Source organism: Mycteria americana, chromosome 3 (assembly GCF_035582795.1).
Source record: "Mycteria americana isolate JAX WOST 10 ecotype Jacksonville Zoo and Gardens chromosome 3, USCA_MyAme_1.0, whole genome shotgun sequence".
Lineage (NCBI taxonomy): Eukaryota > Metazoa > Chordata > Aves > Ciconiiformes > Ciconiidae > Mycteria > Mycteria americana.
In genome coordinates, this window is record NC_134367.1 from 110139808 (window position 1) to 110158559 (window position 18752).

At 41.8% G+C, this 18752-nt stretch overlaps 1 protein-coding gene across 2 annotated transcripts in view; it reads left to right on the plus strand.

Annotated features, from left to right (window-relative positions):
* The first annotated feature begins 359 nt into the window (after nucleotides 1-359).
* The window catches only part of XDH (xanthine dehydrogenase), a 253277-nt gene continuing 234884 nt past the window's right edge, over nucleotides 360-18752 (plus strand). For both annotated transcript variants that reach the window (XR_012774875.1, XM_075496546.1), the window contains exons 1-10: nucleotides 360-539; nucleotides 7440-7497; nucleotides 9949-10045; nucleotides 11265-11373; nucleotides 12481-12607; nucleotides 13469-13530; nucleotides 15794-15862; nucleotides 16686-16754; nucleotides 17207-17293; nucleotides 18608-18749. Coding sequence is in view for 1 of the 2 variants with exons in the window: in XM_075496546.1 (XP_075352661.1) it covers nucleotides 486-539; nucleotides 7440-7497; nucleotides 9949-10045; nucleotides 11265-11373; nucleotides 12481-12607; nucleotides 13469-13530; nucleotides 15794-15862; nucleotides 16686-16754; nucleotides 17207-17293; nucleotides 18608-18749 (874 nt within the window). In the remaining variant the exon portion in view is untranslated. The remainder of the gene's footprint in view (nucleotides 540-7439; nucleotides 7498-9948; nucleotides 10046-11264; nucleotides 11374-12480; nucleotides 12608-13468; nucleotides 13531-15793; nucleotides 15863-16685; nucleotides 16755-17206; nucleotides 17294-18607; nucleotides 18750-18752) is intronic.

The window sequence follows — 18752 nt, forward strand, 5'->3', positions numbered from 1 at the left end:
GAGACCTCTGCATGGTGAATGCCAGGTGGATGTCAATATTCAGGGAGGGATAGTTGGGAGACACACCCCATCCCCCCCTCACCCCCCCGGGAATTTGCGTTGTATTGCAAAATACAGTGAATTCCTGGCAGCCGTTGCAGTGGCACACTCCGAGTGCCCCAAGCCTGGCAGTATAACCTAAAGGGAATGCAGTTGAATTGTGATCTATTGCTATATAAAAGGGGGCGGGTCACTCTGCTCGTTCCAGCTCCTTTTCTGTCATTACTGCTGCAGAAGCACCAACCAAACGCAGCTGGCACGCCTCTTCGCTGGCTCTTATATAATATGGGGTTTCACAGGGCACTGATGTAGAAATAAAGTCAAACATTCTTGAGGCAGACTCATATTACTTGTATCGCTGGTGCTCACTTCACTGTGGGGTGTAGGGCTGCTCTCGGAAGGGTGATCTGCGGCCCTGTTTGAGTGAATTTTGGAAGGTGTGCAGGATGGCTCCAAATGAGACAGGGGATGAACTTGTTTTCTTTGTGAATGGTAAAAAGGTAAGGAAGATTCCAGCTTTCTGTCCAGCTTGCTCCTGGATTGTGGCTTGATTACTTATTTTTCTAGTCATCTTTTTCCTTCTCTGAAGTTTTCTAATACCAGCACAATTGCCATGACTCTTAAATATTAAATTGTGAAGACTATTTATTGCTTTGCTAAGTGGATTTTTCTCTTCTTTGACTTTACCTTGTGAATTATTCAGAGAGTAACACAACTATATAATGTTCCTTTTACATTTCAGATTTGTTGGCAATAATTTACTGCAATTCTGAGGTAACTACTTTTAAATAAAGGTGCAGTGACTTAATACAGGCATTTCTACTAGAAATAATCTCAGTAATTACAACAGATCTGGAAAATGTAACTCAAATGTAAGCATCCATATATAATTCAGATGTTCAGTAAGTAATTCTGACATTTGATTTTTAAAAGGGATTTAAGTAAAATGTTCATTCCATTTCCATTTAAGAAGCTAGAAAACTCTTTAAAATCAAAGCCATTCACTGATGCTGTTTCCTAGATCAGCTGCTGACAATTACCTAAGAAGTGACTGTGTCTCAGAGGAGGGTGGGGTGGTCCTTGCACATGCTGGACACTTTTGAACAGTTTGTCCCTGAGCCCCCTTTCTCAGGTTGGACTTTCCCTGGCTAGCATTGCAGCCTTGACTCTTCAAAGGCTTGTGACAAGTCAAGGCTGCCTCTTTTTTTGAACTATGAGTACCAAGTTACTTCTGTTTCTGAGCTCAGCTCAATGCTCATCTTGCCCCTCTACCTTCCCCTTGCCTAGATAGTTGGGCAGGGAAACTTGTGCCAAAGCAGCTTCCAGCTGGGAAACTTGGGGAGGGGAGAGGGTTGCATATCTACTGTGTACTGTGGAGCCGAGAGTTTGTGGACCTTCCCTGTGCACTGCTTAGGGAGTAAATCACATGCATCACTAAGTTTGGGCCAGAGAATTAATTTTTTGATCCCTTGAGGGATCGCACAATGTTCTTAGTTGGTTAAAAAGCTCTGTGCCCTGCCCTACAGACTGGCACAGGATTACTATCAATTTTGCTTTTGTTGATCTTTCGTGCTAATTTAATCAAGTGTAAATGTGGATAAGATTGTTGCTACAATTAGGATGTTTTAGTTACGAATTTGGATCCCAAACTGGATTGGAATTTGAACTTTCCAAGGTACTAGAGAATTTGATATCAAAGTTTTGTTTTATTTTAGTATCAATAGTTAGGTGAAGAATGAAGTTTATCTACTATAGATGGTAAGTTAGTCAAAGAGCTCTTGAATGTAGTACTTATGTAGAACCCAGCCCTGGTTCTGAGGTTTTATAAACAAGGATGACAACTGAAGCTTTGCTCACACAGATCAGTAATGGTACATATGTCAATGTTAATTGACATATCAGCTGTTCATTGTTTCTAGAGGAAGGTGAAAACTTGAAGCTCCAAGTTAATCATGACTAGCTAATTGAGTCAGGTAATCGAGATCATGAAGCAGTGGCACAGGAAGACCTGTGAATTTCATCTGATGAATATTCTGCTATGATGGCCACAGGTGGTATACCCTTAACTTGTCTTCTCGCTCTGTGAAGGTTTTAGTGGCTTCAGATCCCTCCTCTGTGAACCCCAACTTTTAGAGGGTGAACTGGGAGCTTTGAGTCTTGCAGTAGGAGGTTGCCACAAACATATTGGGCAATCCAGACCCTGATACAGGCTAAGTCTTGTTTTCTTTTTCTGGTATGCTCTAATGAAAGAGAATCGTAGTTCTGGTGCCAGACCAGCTAAGGTTCAAAACCAATATGCCACTCATGGTAGGTATGAAGAGTTTATAAACAAATTCCTATATACATTTACAGCTGGTGCTTCAGCATTGGTTGGTGCTCAGGTATTACAGGAGCATTGTTCTGTGTAAATAGGTAGAAAAGCCCTTCTTCCTGGAGGAGGCTCTTGGCTAACATGTGAAAATGTGTATTAGTCAAAGCAAAAGAGAAGAGACTGAGCTGCAAAGAACTGGTTCTGTGGGACTCTTTTATGCATGTGGGGTGAGGCAGAGAAGGGGAGAAAGAGCAGCCTAGATCCTGAAGGCTAGCAGCAGAAGACAGCCAGTTCCTTTTGTATCTGCTGTCTGTTCTTGCTATGTCCTGGAGGTAGCAAATGTGCTGTGAATGGCATTGCCCTTGGTGCATTTCAGCAATTTTTATGGAACTGCAGTTCCTGTTTACAAAAGCCGCATCTCGCAACTGACCTTGTGCATGTGTAAAGGGGTTTATCACAGTGTGATCTTGGCAGTTGTTGGCTAAAAAACAGCCACCAGGGAACGATTAACGCTACCACTGGTACCAACTGATTCCACATGTCAAGGCTGTCTCAGCATCCATCCCTGCTGGCTCATGGAACTGGCAGTGCTAGCAAAAGAGGAGGTTCCACTTGATCAGAGAGGAGAGGGCTTCCTGGGTTGTGCTCTACTTGGAGCCTCCAGTGATGGTTTTTTTTCTATTCCCTTTTTGGGTGTGCTGCCAAAGTGGCTTGAGTTACACCCTCACCAAATGCAGGTTTAAGAGAGAGAATTGGACTCACAGAGCAATCTGATCTGTGGCAACAAGTGTGGAGTTTGTTGGGACATTTCTGCACATGAGAGGTTATGTGATGGAAAAGGGTGGTGGGAAGTGCCTGGGAAATGCTGCTGAAACAGCAGGTTGCAAGTTAGGATATGGCTCCATCCATCTGGAGTCCTGACTAAGTATTCCAGTCGATTCGCTGCAAAGAATGTGGTAGCATGGCCACTGGGAAAGGTTAATGCTGTGTGAATTCATGACAGCTTGACATTGCTAATGGCCTGCTGATATTCTGTCACAGTACAAAACTGCATGATAAGAGGTGGTTGATAAGATAGGGACTTTCATGGCAGCAAATCCTTCTCTCTTGCATTAGGCCAGTCTGCAATGTTGTCAAGAAAAAGTCTCCTCAGAACAGCTGAGCATACTTCACATTCAGGATTATTTATTTTAAGCACCTGTTTACTTCACTGGGCATAAAGCTTGGCACACAACTAACACAAAGTTATCTTGATAGTCTGCCTAGACTAGAATGGAAAACAACACACGCAATTTAAAGCTAATAGTGGCAATTTTGTTTTCCTCAGCTGACAAATCTGTCTCCTGCATATGTAGCATGTAATTTTAGTTCAAACACGTGGAATCACTATTTCTATTTCTATCCTGAATGTTAAGAGGGGGTCTATGCTGGAAGCCACATTAGACCTCTTCCAAAGCCTGTGGATGTTTGGTTGCAGATGGGACCAGCCAAAATACAGGATTTTTTGAGCTTTGGGACCCTCTGGGTCCTACATAAACAGCAAATTACAATTTTTCAGTGTGCTGGTTTAAAGCAGAACAAAATGTTCTCATGACCAATGCCAGATTTACATTGTATGGTTATATTCAGTTTGTTCATCTGTGTTCCAATCCTTTTCCTTAGTAAATGAATGTGAAATCTCTGACTTCAGGAATACACATTCACAGATTTTAAAGTCCTAGGGGACCTTTACTGTTGACTAGTCTGACTTGCTGTGTGTCAGTCTGGTTAAAACCTTTCACCTTCTCTTCGTGCAACTAATTGAGTGACTAGGGACTAGTGATTGAATGGGAGCTTGTTGTTCAGAAAAGCATCTGTTTCTCATTTAAAGACCCTAGCTGATGGAAAGCTTAGCATGTTTGGTAAACTAGGAAAGTTTCTGTTTTCTTTTCCTTTTCCTTTTTGTTCCTCTATTTATCTTGCTCAACTACTGTTCTTTTAAATTGAAAAATCCTTTCTTTAACTTTCTGGGAATACTAATTTAAATATGATGTTTTATGTTGTAAAGGCAAAGTTATCTGACAGTGAAAGGCAGGTAGAGAAGACAGCAAATCGATATTTGAGATCCAAGTTTTGTACATGAAATCACGGGGAAGTGAGTTCAACACCTCTCTGGACCAGCCCACAGGCTCTAAGAGTGTAGAGTACTGCTTTAGGAACTTGTTCTGTGTAGTACTTAAAGCTTGAGAACTGTAAGGCCAAACTGGGCTCCCTACTGAGGTCATCTGAGTATTTAAGATTCCTAGAATCAGTAGACAAATAGATGTGTAGTACAAACGCAGCAGTCCAGAGCAAATTTGTTGGGCGTCATTTGACTGTCAGTGCCATCCTAACATTTCCAACAGTTTCTTTCTGCATTTGATTAATATTTAAGCTACCACATGCAGTAAAATCCACAGTTTTGAATCTGTCGAAATGTAGCCATCAATCTGATGTATCTGGCAATACGACATTTGGTTTTAAAAAAACCAATAAAACTAAAAATGAGTAACTGAGTGAAAAGGAAATATTTCTTTAATTGCAGTATCTAAGTAGGCTGATCCTACTCCCCCTGAAGGCAATGGATGTAATTCAGTTTCCTTCTGTACAAGGATACTGGGGGAGATGAGCAAGAATTGTTTTGATGGGTGAGATATCGAGGTGTGAATCATATTGTTCTGGGCATCAGGCAAAGAGAAGATGTTATCCCCACCCACAGGGTTTTAAAATATTTTAAGAACAAATCACAGCAGGTGATTGTAACAAACCACTGGAGGAATGACATGTTGGAGGACAAAACCAGCATCAATGACAATGAACAAAAGGCAGGAACAGTAAAAAGTTCTTGCTCTGTGGCCAGCAAGAGACACTCATAAACAAGCATCCCCCCCACCAGGAATCTGAGTGCAAAGAAATGACTCCTTGCTTTCAGACGTGTGAGATTTGGCTTAATCCAGAATGTCCTCCAAACTCTTACCCCTTATCTCCCTCTGATCCCAAGTCTCTGCCAGCATTGGAGAGATATAGCTACAGTGAAGTGGCTGAAGCAGGAATCCTGGGCTATTAGTTTGAACAGGGTAAGAGTGTAGATTGTTCAGGACAGGTTCTACTGCATAGTGGGAGCCACTTTCTGATAAAGTTGAGCAAAGGTTTGACTTTGGGACTTAACACATGTGTAAGTACTTCACTAAAAGTCTGTGGAGCTGAGTGGCTAAATGCTTTGCTGAATGAAGGCTTAGGCCTGTATTTTATTTCTTACTTAACTTCCACTTCCTGAAAAAGAGCCATTGGGCCAAACTTTTAATGGTTTAGTTTGAGTACATAATGGAGCGCTTCTTGGATTCTTTCAAGAAAACTTCTTGAGACATTTTCTTTGATCTAAGCATAGAATAATCTCAATAGTCTTTAACCATCTGAAAAACTATTCTGAAGCTTTTTCTCTGTGCCTGGCTATCTTGGAAGCTGCTTTGGAAGGGTTTGCAATGGCCATTGGCACAGCCCTGAAGAAGAAACTCAGCTTGACAGTAAGGGTATGAGTTGCTGGGGAAGGCTCTTTGCCTGTAAAATGGCTATGAAAGGCCTTTTGTCCACGAGACACTCATAGTCACAGGCATTTTTGGAATTATCTGCTCATGTCTGTCTGTTTACCAAACTACTGCAGAGGGATATATGTGCTTACTCTGAACTACCTGGTCATGAGAGCCACTGTATGCTCTTACTTGTTTCTATGCATCCAGAAGGTGGGGGAACAGGAGTGCTCTGCTCTGAATAGCAGCAATATGAGTGCTGCATGATTTACAGTTAAGACATCCCCAAACTATGAACTCTGTTTCCCTATAGAGGGATGAGAAGAATGAACTCTGTTTCCCTATAGATTATCCCCAATGCAGGAATGAGATGTGTAAAAAATGACCAGTTGTGTTTTTGTAGCAGCAACTTTATCGGATAGTACTAAAAACGTGAACTCAAATAGGAAGTATGAACCTTGTCTCTTTAGAATAACCCTGTCACATGTCAAAGGCACAAAACTGAAGCAGTAAAGAGGTTGTGAAGGTTTCTTATCAGTAAGAAAAAAAGGCTTACACAAATGACCTCTGTTTCAATTTGCCCTTCAAACCAGGAGTGTTTAATTTAAATAAACGGGAACTATTGTACTTAGGACTTGCACAGTATAAGAGCCAAGAACACATGATTACATTCTGGCACGCAGTGTATTTGGAAAAGTTTCTTGACACTATTACTAACAGAAAAAGGGGAAGACAAGCTCTGCGGCCATTTGGAGGCAAGGGCAGAACTTTGGTTTCTGACCATTGGGCAGAAGTTGAAGTAAAATCTAATTTTATGTCTAATAGATAACTGCTAATAGTGTTGTTTACTAATAGGATGGAGCTGACTCAAAATGTGCAGAGAAAATTTCTCCTAGGTTGGAATTTCACATTCCCACATTTAGGATTGCTACTAATGTAACACTGATTGATTTAACGTTAGCAGGGAAGAAAGAGAAATTTCAAGATGATTGGTACTTGCTGTCTGTCCTGCAGCACCTGTATTGTTCATGTCAGGGTTTCCACTGTTGTTTTTTTTTCTCTGCAAAGTCTATTACTGATGCTGTTTCTGTCATTCTGTTTATCTGCTCATTTTCTCTGTCTCTTCTAATAGTAAGAAGGTGAAGGGACAGAGGTCAGTTATGCATGGTCAATAAAGATGAGACACAATTTGGGGAGATGTTGGGAATTAAAAACTCAAGTACAAAACACAGTTCTTTCTCTCTCTGCTCACTACTAATTCTGTTTGCCATTTTTGATGAAGGGTTTTTTAAGATTTGCCACCATGTGCTATGGCTGAAAAACTGATATATGTAACGCATATACTTTTCTCTGTCACAATAAATTCAAGGAAATGTTGTGTCTGGATACGTGACCAACATTGCTGAACCTGGTAAGGGGGGTTAATCAGTGGTTCTGCTCCCTGCTTTGGAAAAGAAGTTGCAGAAAGACCAAACTTTGTCCTTCCATCTAACATGTGTGTTGTAAACCATTCTGTGTGTAACAGTACCTTTCCCTTCTTGCAGGTGGTGGAAAAAGATGTGGACCCAGAAACAACTCTGCTAACTTATCTACGAAGAAAATGTATCCAGTGTCAGAAGAAACTGCAGAAGGCTTTAAATGCCTACAGCATTTCATAATTGTTTACTGTTCTGCTTGTCACTTGAGTGCTAGGCAGAGCTTGTGCACAGAGTATAAGAGGGAGTGCTCTGCATGGTCTGGTATTTCTTGCTGGCAAAGATTACAGCTGGTATTCCAAGCTTAAACAATAGCAAATTTTAAATAATATACTTTAAATAAACTTTAAATAATTTATTAATACTTTAAAGGGAAAACTCTCAGAATTGCTAAGAATTTGAATACGATGGAAAGAAAGCAATATTGAGATGACAATAAAATTGAAGGAAATTTAGGTTTGTTCCACACAAATTGTAAAGAATTTTCTGGCCAAAACATTACAGCCACTTGAGCTGCTTGCTGTATCATCCAATAATTTGGATATTACTGGATAGTTAATATGCAATAACTTGACTATCCTGTGGCCTGTTTATCAGATGACCCAGAGATGCAAACTCAGAGGCAGGGGTTCCCACCACATACTGTGGCCATGTTTACATGAGTGGATGCAAGCAATCATGTTTCACTCCTGTTTGAAACTGGTCAACACATGAGTCAAATTAGCTTCAGGAACTGGGTAGCTATTACTGTGATGACCAGGCTGGCTATACTAGGTCTGGTTCAGTAGGTAGTGTCATTCCATGTTTTCTGAGTTTTTGTCTGACCAGCTGGGTGTGTACATATGCCAAACTGTTCACATAAGTGTTGGTGTATTCCTTAAAAAGAATCATGCATACTTATTTCACCATGCTGCCATGTTCTGTTTGTCTGGGATTTGAAAGAAGGTCGGGGATATAAATCACACTCCTCTTTGGGGTTTCCAGCAGAACTATCAACAGCCCTATTTTGTCTGACTGTGGATAAAGTTCCACAATCAGACAAACTTTATCCACTTGGGTGGATAAAGTTCAAGAGGAAAAATAAGTGGCGTGACTCTTGTGCCTGTGTACACTTCTTACCGCTAGACCTTTTATGTCTAAGCTTGTTAATATCTAATGCAAATAGCTTTGTAAAGAGGTAATTGGAGCTCTTCAAAACCTTCTGGTCTTCTACATGAACATTCTGGTGAACTTATTTTGTAGATGTCTGGTTAGGGTCAGACAAATGCTTTGAGAAACATGTTTTATTGAGGCAGATTAGCACTGTTGTCAGGAGAAACATTGGATGGCATAGGAAAGCTGTATTTCTGCTGAAGCAGGCACGTGATCGTATGAAAAGTAGACATGGTGCTTAGGGACATGTTTTAGTGGTGGACTTGGCAGTGTTAGGTTTACGGTTGGACTCGATGATCTTAAAGGTGTTTTCCAGCCTAAATGATTTCTATGATTCTATGAAAGTGGTCAGTTCCAGAATCTTTGCAGTGAAGGCAAAGATGGTTTGAGTTCCCTATATCACGATGCCTGTTGCTTTTCCACAGGCCTAAGTTGATTATCTCAGCACAGGCATGTGTCCATTGCCAATGAAAGCAGCTGTTCTTTTCCCACCAAAAGTCTCTCAGCATTGGCCAGTCCTCTTCACAATAAATAACAGTGTCTAATTACCTTCTAATGAGTGAAGGAACCCAAAGCAAAAGTGACTCGGAATTCTCTCCTGAACTCCCTTTGCAGAACATTTGATGTAATGCCTGATTGTAAAGTACAGACATGCGCTCTGCAGCCTGTGGAGGAATCTGCTTAGGCCAGCCCCTACACTTTGTGAGTTGCCAAGTGTCTGTGCAGTGGTTCTGTGCATCTCCACTACTTCTGGCTCTCAGTGCCTCCCTCCTGTGGTTTTACGGGAACCAGGCTACTGGGGAGTGTGCTTGGCTGGTTTTGTCCCTAGCAATGGGGACGCCATCATAAATGGGGCCAAGAGAGAAGCTAGGGTGGCCAGACCATGACTCGAGATGCAGGTAGTTTGTGAGTAGTTCAAGTGCAGCTCCCATGTCAGTGCTAAACTGTGACAGGCACGGCATGACTGCCCTGCTTGGATGCCTTCTAGGTGGTAGGAATCCCCAGGTGTAAGAAGAAGACAATCACCACTAGTGAGAGGTGCTGAAGGAGATGTCACTGTGCATCTCAGGGATGTGGTGCATGCCTGAACAGCTCCTGCTCAGCAGTTACCGAGTACTTTGTCTCCCTTATGTCACTTCCTTTTCTGAGTCAAATGGAAAGTGGGAACTGTTGAAGTTCAGAATTTTTTTGTTTATTTGAAGAGTCTACTGGAGCACGGACTGCTTCCTTATTAGGGCTTTGGGTGTTGATCTCAAAGCTCACATGCCAGCATTTGAAACTTTGCTTATGTTAAATTAAGGTATTAAGCAGAAAAAAATGAGTGCCGGGTTTCCAGCAAGAACTTGTTGCTAAGGCTTGATTGACAGCTGTTTGAGCAGGCTTCTGCCAACACTCTTCGTGTTTTCCTTGATTCCTGTCCTCTCAGTGGGCCTATGTGGAACCAAACTAGGCTGTGGAGAAGGTGGATGTGGTGCTTGCACTGTTATGATATCCAAGTATGATCCCTTTCGGAAGAAAATCCTGTATCCTTTGCAATCTGAACTCTTCAACAGAGAAATGAAATGGGGACAGATCCAGGTTCTTGACATTCCAGACGTGGTACTATTTTAAAAAAAAGTTATATAATCTATGTTCCTGCCAAAACATAATTTTTCACTTTCAGAACATAAACTCAGAAAGCTAAGACAAGAAGATATTTTTTCCTACAGCATTGCACAGTGCTGATAGGGAACTATTTCATTGTGCCCTGAAATATCTGCACTGACTCTAGCATGCAGGCTATCTGCCTTTTCCCAATTTAGAAAACCTTTTTGTTCCTTTCTTGCAATGTAATATAACTTTTTGCTGTGATGACCCAAATGATGTTTACTGTGATAAAATCCTTATTGCTATTGTATTACTATAATAATCTGGTTTCTGTAGGCCAGCAGATGTTCACTTTTTCTCTGCTTCTATTGTAACCTTCAGAATGACTCTTATTTCCCGAGACATAAACTTTCTTCCTGTTCTCTCTTTAATTAATTGAAGAGTGAAGCAATGGAATCAAACAAAAAGGGGAATGGAGAGAGAGGGTGAGGCAGAGGGACAGGCCCCAGTTTATTTTTACTGTGGGGAATGGAAAGTACTGAAATCCAGGATATATTTGGAATAATGCTTGGAGATACTTTAACTTGGGGTCATCTAGCTTAGTGGTTCTGCTTAGTAACATGGCCTTGAATAGGATATCTTGTGTCATTATTCTGTCTTGATAGAAATGAAATAAGGTAGCTAGTTCCTGTAAGAATTTTGGTGACATTATTCTATTTTACCTTCAGCCTGGACTTTTTGCCCATGTGTACCATCTGGAAACGGTTTCCTAGGTAAAAGGCCAAGAGCTCTGTGCTCTTATATAACTTTGCGAGTGGGCCAGGCCAGCTGTATAACATCCTGGTATTTGTAGTCTGCCCCTATAAATTACTTACATGGGTTCTGTAGCTTAACATGCAATGAGGATGTTTAAAGTTGTTATTTCTAGGTCAGATCCTGTGGTCCATACTCAGCTTAAACTTCAAGTGAAGTTGATGAGAACTTTGGCTGAGTAGGTGCTGTAGGATTTGGCTTGTAACTAATACCTGTATCACATGTATTTAAGTTCTCCTATTGTGTCCACTGCTACAGTTTCTCCGTACTCTTCAGTTCTCCTGTTCCCTTTTTCCTTTGAGCAGCACTGTCAAATGAAATGACCTTAATTTATTATTTTAGCCACCATACTGCCAATGCTTGCCTCTTCCCTGTCTGTGCCCTGCATCATGTAGCTGTAACTACTGTTGAAGGCATAGGAAACACAAAATCCAGGCTGCACCCAGCCCAGGTAGGCTATTAATACTGGTAACTTTAAGGCCCTCTATCCATGTTTTCTTCTTATGTTAATTAATCCTGTTCCAGGGTGTTGGGACCTCCATCATAACGTTAAAGCCGGGAGTTTGACTTTCCACATGAATAGTCTTCATTTGCAGGAATGACTAAGTGATGGAATCAAACTCCTGGGTTAATGCTGCAGCTCTGTTATGCCCTAACAAATTAACGGGTGCTATCCTGGCTGAATTGCTAATGCTTTTGTTCTAGGGCTACATGGCTGTATTTGGTCCACATCCTGGACCAAATCCCAGGAACTGGGAAGACTGATGTTGTGGCGAAAGCCTATATAATGACTTGGAGATGGGAAATCTGAGTTAGGTTTTGGCTCTCCTATGGCCTCCCATGAATGACCTTGGTTTCTCATCCTGCATAGTTAGGAACCTTCCCTGCAGTGGTGCAGTAAGGTTTGGTTCAGCAATGTTTCTGGAGTCCCAAAATATTCTTGGTGGGGAGGAGTGACAGGAATGTGAAGCCTTGCTCTTCTAGTAAGGTGTTATAATGTGCTTTTTATGGAAGCAGACTTGCCTCAGCTTTGTCAGAGATACTGCTCCTTTAAGGGAAACTGTGATTCATCTCAGTTTGTACAGTGGGTAGGATTTGTGCCAATATCTATCTGAGACAGTAAACAACAAAGTGAAAAATAAGTTAGACATGCATGAATGGATGGCAGCTAGTCTGACCTTTGCTTGTCGTCTTTTCCCTACCTACCCTGAAGATTCTAACAGCTAAGCTTTGAAATTCAAACTCGGGTCTATACAGGTAGCCCCAACCTTTCTAGCATGGTAAATCTGAAGAACTCCTGATATCATTGGAGGCTTCTAGTCGCCTTCAGTTACACTGGGAGTTCAAAGCCTAGATGCAAACTTTCCAGTGTGTTCTCTTCTTTGAAGTCTGCTTCACAGATTAATTGACCATCTCATCAGGGAACATCTGATGATAGTCTTAGCTCCTCTGGTGAGATTGTTTTTTTTTTTTTTTTAACAGAGATGTTACAGAAACATGCACAACAATGAACTCACCTTGATATTATGAGCTGATGGTGGTTGTTGTTTTTTCTCAGGAGAGAATAGCAAAAAGTCATGGGTCCCAATGTGGCTTTTGCACTCCAGGCATTGTCATGTCCATGTATACATTGCTTCGGAACAAACCTGAGCCCAAAATGGAGGACATAGAAGATGCTTTCCAAGGTAATACTCATAGCCCTGCAGAGATACAACCTGTTCTGCTTTCATTACATCTGCTTCACCAAATGGGATGGAGGTGCACCTTTGTTTAATGTATTTTGTTAAAGATAGCTGATTGTTATGAGGTTAAGAACTAGCTTTTCCACTAGGAGATTGGCCAGGTGCTATGAAGTGAACAAAAATGGCCTGTGGAAAATCTCACAGAAGCTCATTGTTTGTCCTGAAGCAGGGGCAAGTGGCCTCAGTCTCGGATTAGGACCCCCCCAAGCTTTACACAGAACAAAAGGTGGCCTGTCCCTGGGGGACTTATAAGAGCTTCCACAGCTCCTTGTTTATTCATTGCTGTCACAAGAGCCTGCAGAGGTGACAGAGAGCATCTGGGCCAGCCAACCTCAAGTGAAGGACCAAGACAGCAATATACATGATGGAGTGGGGCAGAATCCAACTGTGCAGATCATCTGAGAGGCTCCTGTTATTGCTGAGGTTAGAGCTGTTACCATGCTTCCGGCAGTGACCCGAGAGAAAATCGGATGCAGGAGAAAGCAACCTCTTTGTAATTCAGGAGACTGGATAGTTGGTATACTGATTAGACTCACACAATTGAGGTAAATGAATACTAAATAAGGCAGATTGAATTTTTTTCTAAATTAATTTCAACTTAAAATTTCAACAAAAAGGGATGGTAGGATTTTTGCAAGATTGCTAATGAAATTTTCCTCCTCCCAGTTTTTTTCATTAGCTTTATCTAGATCTGACAAGCTTCTGTGAGAAACAAAATCTTCTAAAAGAAGAGAAGTTCTCAGCCATGAAATAATGAAACTAATAATGAAACTAATTCTTTATCCCTTTGCTCTGGTAATGCAGGAAACTTGTGTCGGTGTACAGGGTACAGACCCATTCTGGAAGGATACAGGACATTTGCTAAAGTAAGTGGCTTCAGATAATGTTTAAAAAAAATCTGGAAGGCTGGCTGTCTTTCTCTCTGTTACTAAAATACACCATGAGCTGAAACGGGGAGGAAGGAAATATACATGCTACAACAACCCAACTCCAACTGTAGACCCCTTTGTATGTGCTTCATGCATTAATAACGCAGGAAGACCAGCTCCTTCTACTCACTCCAGTTGCTGGAAGTGGAGCACTTTAGTAAGATCTGCCTGATGGTCCCTTTTTGGATCACAGATAATCACAATCTGTAATTCTTTTCTGTAAGTCTCTGAAAAACTCAGCATCTCTGCATAATACATCTTGCAGATGATGCCTGATGTGGAAAAAGTGTAAAGGAATGGTGCACGAATAGTGACATACTGTGGGGGAATCTGATGAGAAAGTTGCTTTCTTGAAAGATCAGCTGCAGAGCTGAAATAGCTCTGGCAAGAAGTTGAAGTCACTGCTGTGTAGCTCTTGCCCAGAACTCATCTGCTGGTTTGGGTGAGGTACAAAGCTTTGCCGTAAGTTTTCTCTAGTCCCTTTGTTCCTGAAAGACTGCTGGAGGCTGTGAAGAAAAGTAGATCATTAGGTACTTCAGTGATTACTAGCCACTTATGGGGCTATGCTGGTATTAAATATCAAAAGTAAAGAATTTGGAATGCTGCCCATTAACTTCATTTTATTATCCAGAATTACGATCCACAAAAGAGAATACAAGCAGGAGTGAGATCCATTACAAATGGTTGATAAACCCAGTCGCTATAGTCTACTTGGATTTCCAACAGGCTTTCAACAGTGTCTCACCAAAGGCTTTTAAAGACAATAAGCAGCCATGGGGTAAGAGGGAAGATCTCTGTATGGATGAAAGATTGGTTAAAAGGCAGGAAATGGTGGGTAGGAGAAAATGGTGTATTTTTGCAAGGGAGGGAGGTCACTGGTGGAGTTCTGCTGGGACCTGTGGTGGGAGCAAGGCTGTTCAAGATATCCCTAAATGATGTGGAAGAGAGAGGGAGCAGTGATATGAGAAAATAAGTTAACTGATATCGAGTTAGTCTGGGTAGTGAAGACAGGAACGGACTTCAAGGAATTTCGGAAGGAGTTTATGAACCTGGGAGACTGGAGAATAGAATGGGATACTAAATTCAAGGCAAAAAAATGCAAAGCGATTTACAGAGTGAAAGGCAGTTGTCATTTCACATATAAAATGATAGGCTGTGAGTAAACACAAGATCATCTTCCTGCATGGTAACAGGAAGATGATCTTGGAGGTGTGGTAGACAGTTCCAGGGAAGCATCAGCTCAGTGCACGCTGGCAGTCAAAACAACACTTTGAAGGGTAGAGAACAAAACAGAAAACACTGCCATGCCACTGTCTGCATCATGGCTCTTCCTACACTTAAGTAATCTGCAGTTCTGGTGCTCTCATCCCTAACAGGGTATAGCAGAATAGGAAAAGATTCAGAGAAGTGGAATAAGGATCACATCTGTCATAATCTGGCTTCCATACAAGGAAGCACTGAGTAGGCTGGGACACTTCAGCCTGGAAAAAAGATGTCAGGGAGGGGAAGGGGCTCTATATAGCCCATATAGTGTTTGTGTTGACCTCTGATAGGGATCTACAAAGTTGTGACTGGCAGGTGGAATGTGGACAGGCATCTGCTGTTTGCTGCCTCTTCCAATACAAGAGCAAGGTGTCAAGAAATGAAACTAATAAGAGTCAGGTTGAAAACAAAGGCAGATGGTCTGCCACGTACCAGGTAGCTGACCTGCAGAACTCACCAAAGGGTCTTGTGGGCACCAAAAACTTATAAAGGCTTCAGGGGAGACTGAGCAGGTACTTGGACAGAGAGCTACTGAGGGTTACTAAAAAGACAGAAACCACACTGGACTAAGGTAGTCCCCTGAGCTGAATGCAATTGGATGCTGGTAGAGTATTGTATTGTACGTACTTGTCCCTTTTACTCTTCTCTGGGTATCTCCTCACAGCTCCAGCTGGACCAGAGATACTGGCTGAATGGTCAGAGTAGTTCTAAACCAGAACAAGAGGTCTATCAGTAGGCTGGACATGACCTAGCCATCACACTGCAGGATACTGTCTTCCATTGGCAAGGGAAACACCTACTTGCTTGGTGCCTTCCATCTCCCATTTCTGCTTTGGATATAATAAATGTGGGATCAACTTCTCACAAAAGGGAATCAAGTGTACTTCATTTCCTTGGAATCTGCACATTTTTCTCAGAACAGTTTTTGTCCCCACAGGACTTGAATTGCTGTGACAGAGTAGCCAATGGCACTGGATGTTGTCGTAGTGAGAGGGAAAGTAGCATGGTAAGCTGAGTTTTAAAAGCCATAACCTCAATTTGCAATATAGTATTAGAGTTTTTGATGTATTAGTTACCTCTCTGGCTCTGCTGTGGTGCAGATATTCAGAGCTGTCTGAGCTGGTTTGAATGTCTGTCTCTTGGAAAACACTGCAACTGCATATGTCCTGGTTAGCATAACTAGTGGTCATGACACAGGTTTTACAGTAGTGAGCTAGATACGTTCCTTCTGAATCTGTGAGGTGCAACACTTTTGTGAAATAGCATGGTGACAACTGTAAGCGATATGTTACCAGCTTCTGGTATATTGAAATGATCCATCTTTCTGTGAAAGTAGATCTAAAAACCAGTTAATTCCCCAGTATGATCTTTCCCAAACTTTGCAGTCCAATGATGAATGAAGTAATTGAATCACCATTCCAATAAATTGTACAATTGGAACCTTTTGGAATATCTGGAGGAAAAAAGTTAATCATATTTTATGTACCAGTTGAGGTACAAACAATGGAGGGGTGAAAACAAGGAATTAGGGCATAAGGTAGTGTGAGTATAAAATGAATTTAGGAAAGAGAGAATATAATGACATTCTTTGACAGGAAATTCCAGTGAATTCCTGTGGATTCTTTGTTAGGAAGCATCCAGTATTGTGTGGAATACTCCAGCAATTAAGACTGCTTGGAGTTCTTTTGTCAAAGTAGTTTATTAATGAAAAATGTTACTGCAAATTTCTGTGATCCAGGGATTGATAAAAGGGGAGGAATATATCCTGTAAAAGCTGGAATGTTCTGACTTTGTGTAGAATAGCTGAAGCATGCTTGCTTCTTCTTCAGAATGGGGGCTGCTGCGGAGGAAAAGCCAATGGCCCAGGCTGCTGCATGAATGGAAAAGAAGACAATGTGGTAAGGTGCCTCTCAACTATTAGTTTTTTCTCTATTTCTGATGTTTTGAAGTTTTAGCTCTGGCTTGTTCTGTGCCAAAGCCCAATGCTTTTAATTTAGCTGTATTTATGCAAAGCAGTTTAGACTAATTTATATTTTATGCTGGTCTTATCTCAGAAAAGGTACCTCTGATGTATTTTAACATGCCTATGTGAAAGTGTTGTCACTTTTGATTGGCAAAAACCTGTTAGTGTGTTCAGGGTTCAAGTTTCTGACCAGACGTGCATTGTGATCAGAAAAATATGACTAAAGAACCTGAAACGCTGGATCAGGTGGCATGTTTTCGCTGTGTTTGCCATTCTTTGCTCCATGAAATAGTAATAGGGATTTGACTGGAAAGAGAAATGAGTTGGGGTTGTATGTGGATAGCTTTCTCCTCTGCTGCCCAGCCATTTGCAATTTCTCTGTCACAGACAATGATGTCCTCCAGTCTGTTCAATTCTTCTGAGTTCCAGCCATTGGACCCTACACAGGAGCCAATCTTCCCACCAGAGTTAATGGTAAGTTCATTCAAAGAGAAATAGTATGTGGTTCCTTGGTTTTGTTGTTCTGCACAGAGTCTGAGTGTCTGTAGTGTCTCTGCCCTGAGGAAATGGCAGTGCAAAAGATGGCTGCTGATAAAAGAAGATGCATGGGCATGAACGCTTCCCTGTTTTATAAATGGAAGGCTTTTAAGCCAGGGTGGCTTAAAAGATAGGCAGGCCAAGTGCCTGCCCCAGCTGGCTGGCTTTCCTCTCCGTTTCTTACCATACATGCCTGCTCTTGGGTTGCTTTCCTTTCCGGTCACTGCCTATCCAGGGGTGGAACAGTTGCTGACATCTAGATTTCAATTTACTAGGTCAGATGTGAACTTCTACATTAAATACAGCCGCAGCTGAGCTAATCTCCCTGTGGTCCCTTTATAGCGTAGGAAGAGAAGTAGGAGCTTTGGGATGTAGCTGAATGTATGTTTCAACTAGATGACTTCCTGAAAGCACCAACTTCACTCAGTGTAGCAGGAGTAGAAGTTGGCTGGCTTACACTGACATAAAAAGTTAGGTGAGATTAGTTTCTCTCCCTGTTTTATTCCTGTCTTTTTTGGGGTAGTTTTCCCCTAAGCAAATGTGTCCCAGCCAGGAATCTAGTCCAGCACATGGCATGTTTACAGCTTCCTTCACATTTAACAAACAACTGAAATTCAGTCCTTAGTTCTGCTGCTGCACCTAGCCTAACTGTGTCATGAGCTGCAGCATAAGTAGGTTGTCATAGACCATAGCATAATATATATTTAGCTTGAGAAAGGTCCCCTCTGTTTCTTCTCTAAGATGTTCTCCTGCCTAAGGGTTGACCTGATGTTGCTGGGAGGCAGCCATGTTAGTCTGTTTTCTTCAGTCACTGGATGAAGGAATTAAAAAGGGAACCAGAATCTGGCCTTACAGCTGGTAACTCAAATTCAGCAGTGCTAAAGACTGACATTTTTGCAGTGAGATGAGAATGGAAAACCCATTACTTCTAAGATGGCTGAAGCCACAGGCATCTGCAAGAGCTTTGGTCAGATGGAGCTTGCTGGCAGAGGTCTTGCTAGGGAGATGTGGCAGCAGGATGCACCTGGCAGTATCAGGAAGGGAAAACTTTTGTGAGTATGAAAAAGACTCTCCTCACTGCTAGCAGAAGGATGGGGAATGGCTAACTGCCAACAACAGTGTGGATGTCACAGCCACTTGTCAGTAACTTGACTGAGATGGAGCCTGGCCTGGCATATGCATGGGCAGCACGTGAGCAGGGATTCTTGGCTTGATGTAGGGTCTGAACTCTATCTGAATTTGCTTTTGCAGACTCAGAATAACAAACAGCAGAAACAGCTGTGTTTCAAAGGCGAGCGTGTGATGTGGATCCAGCCTACAACTCTCAAGGAATTGGTGGCTCTCAAATCCCAGTACCCCAATGCCAAGCTTGTTGTGGGGAACACGGAAGTGGGTA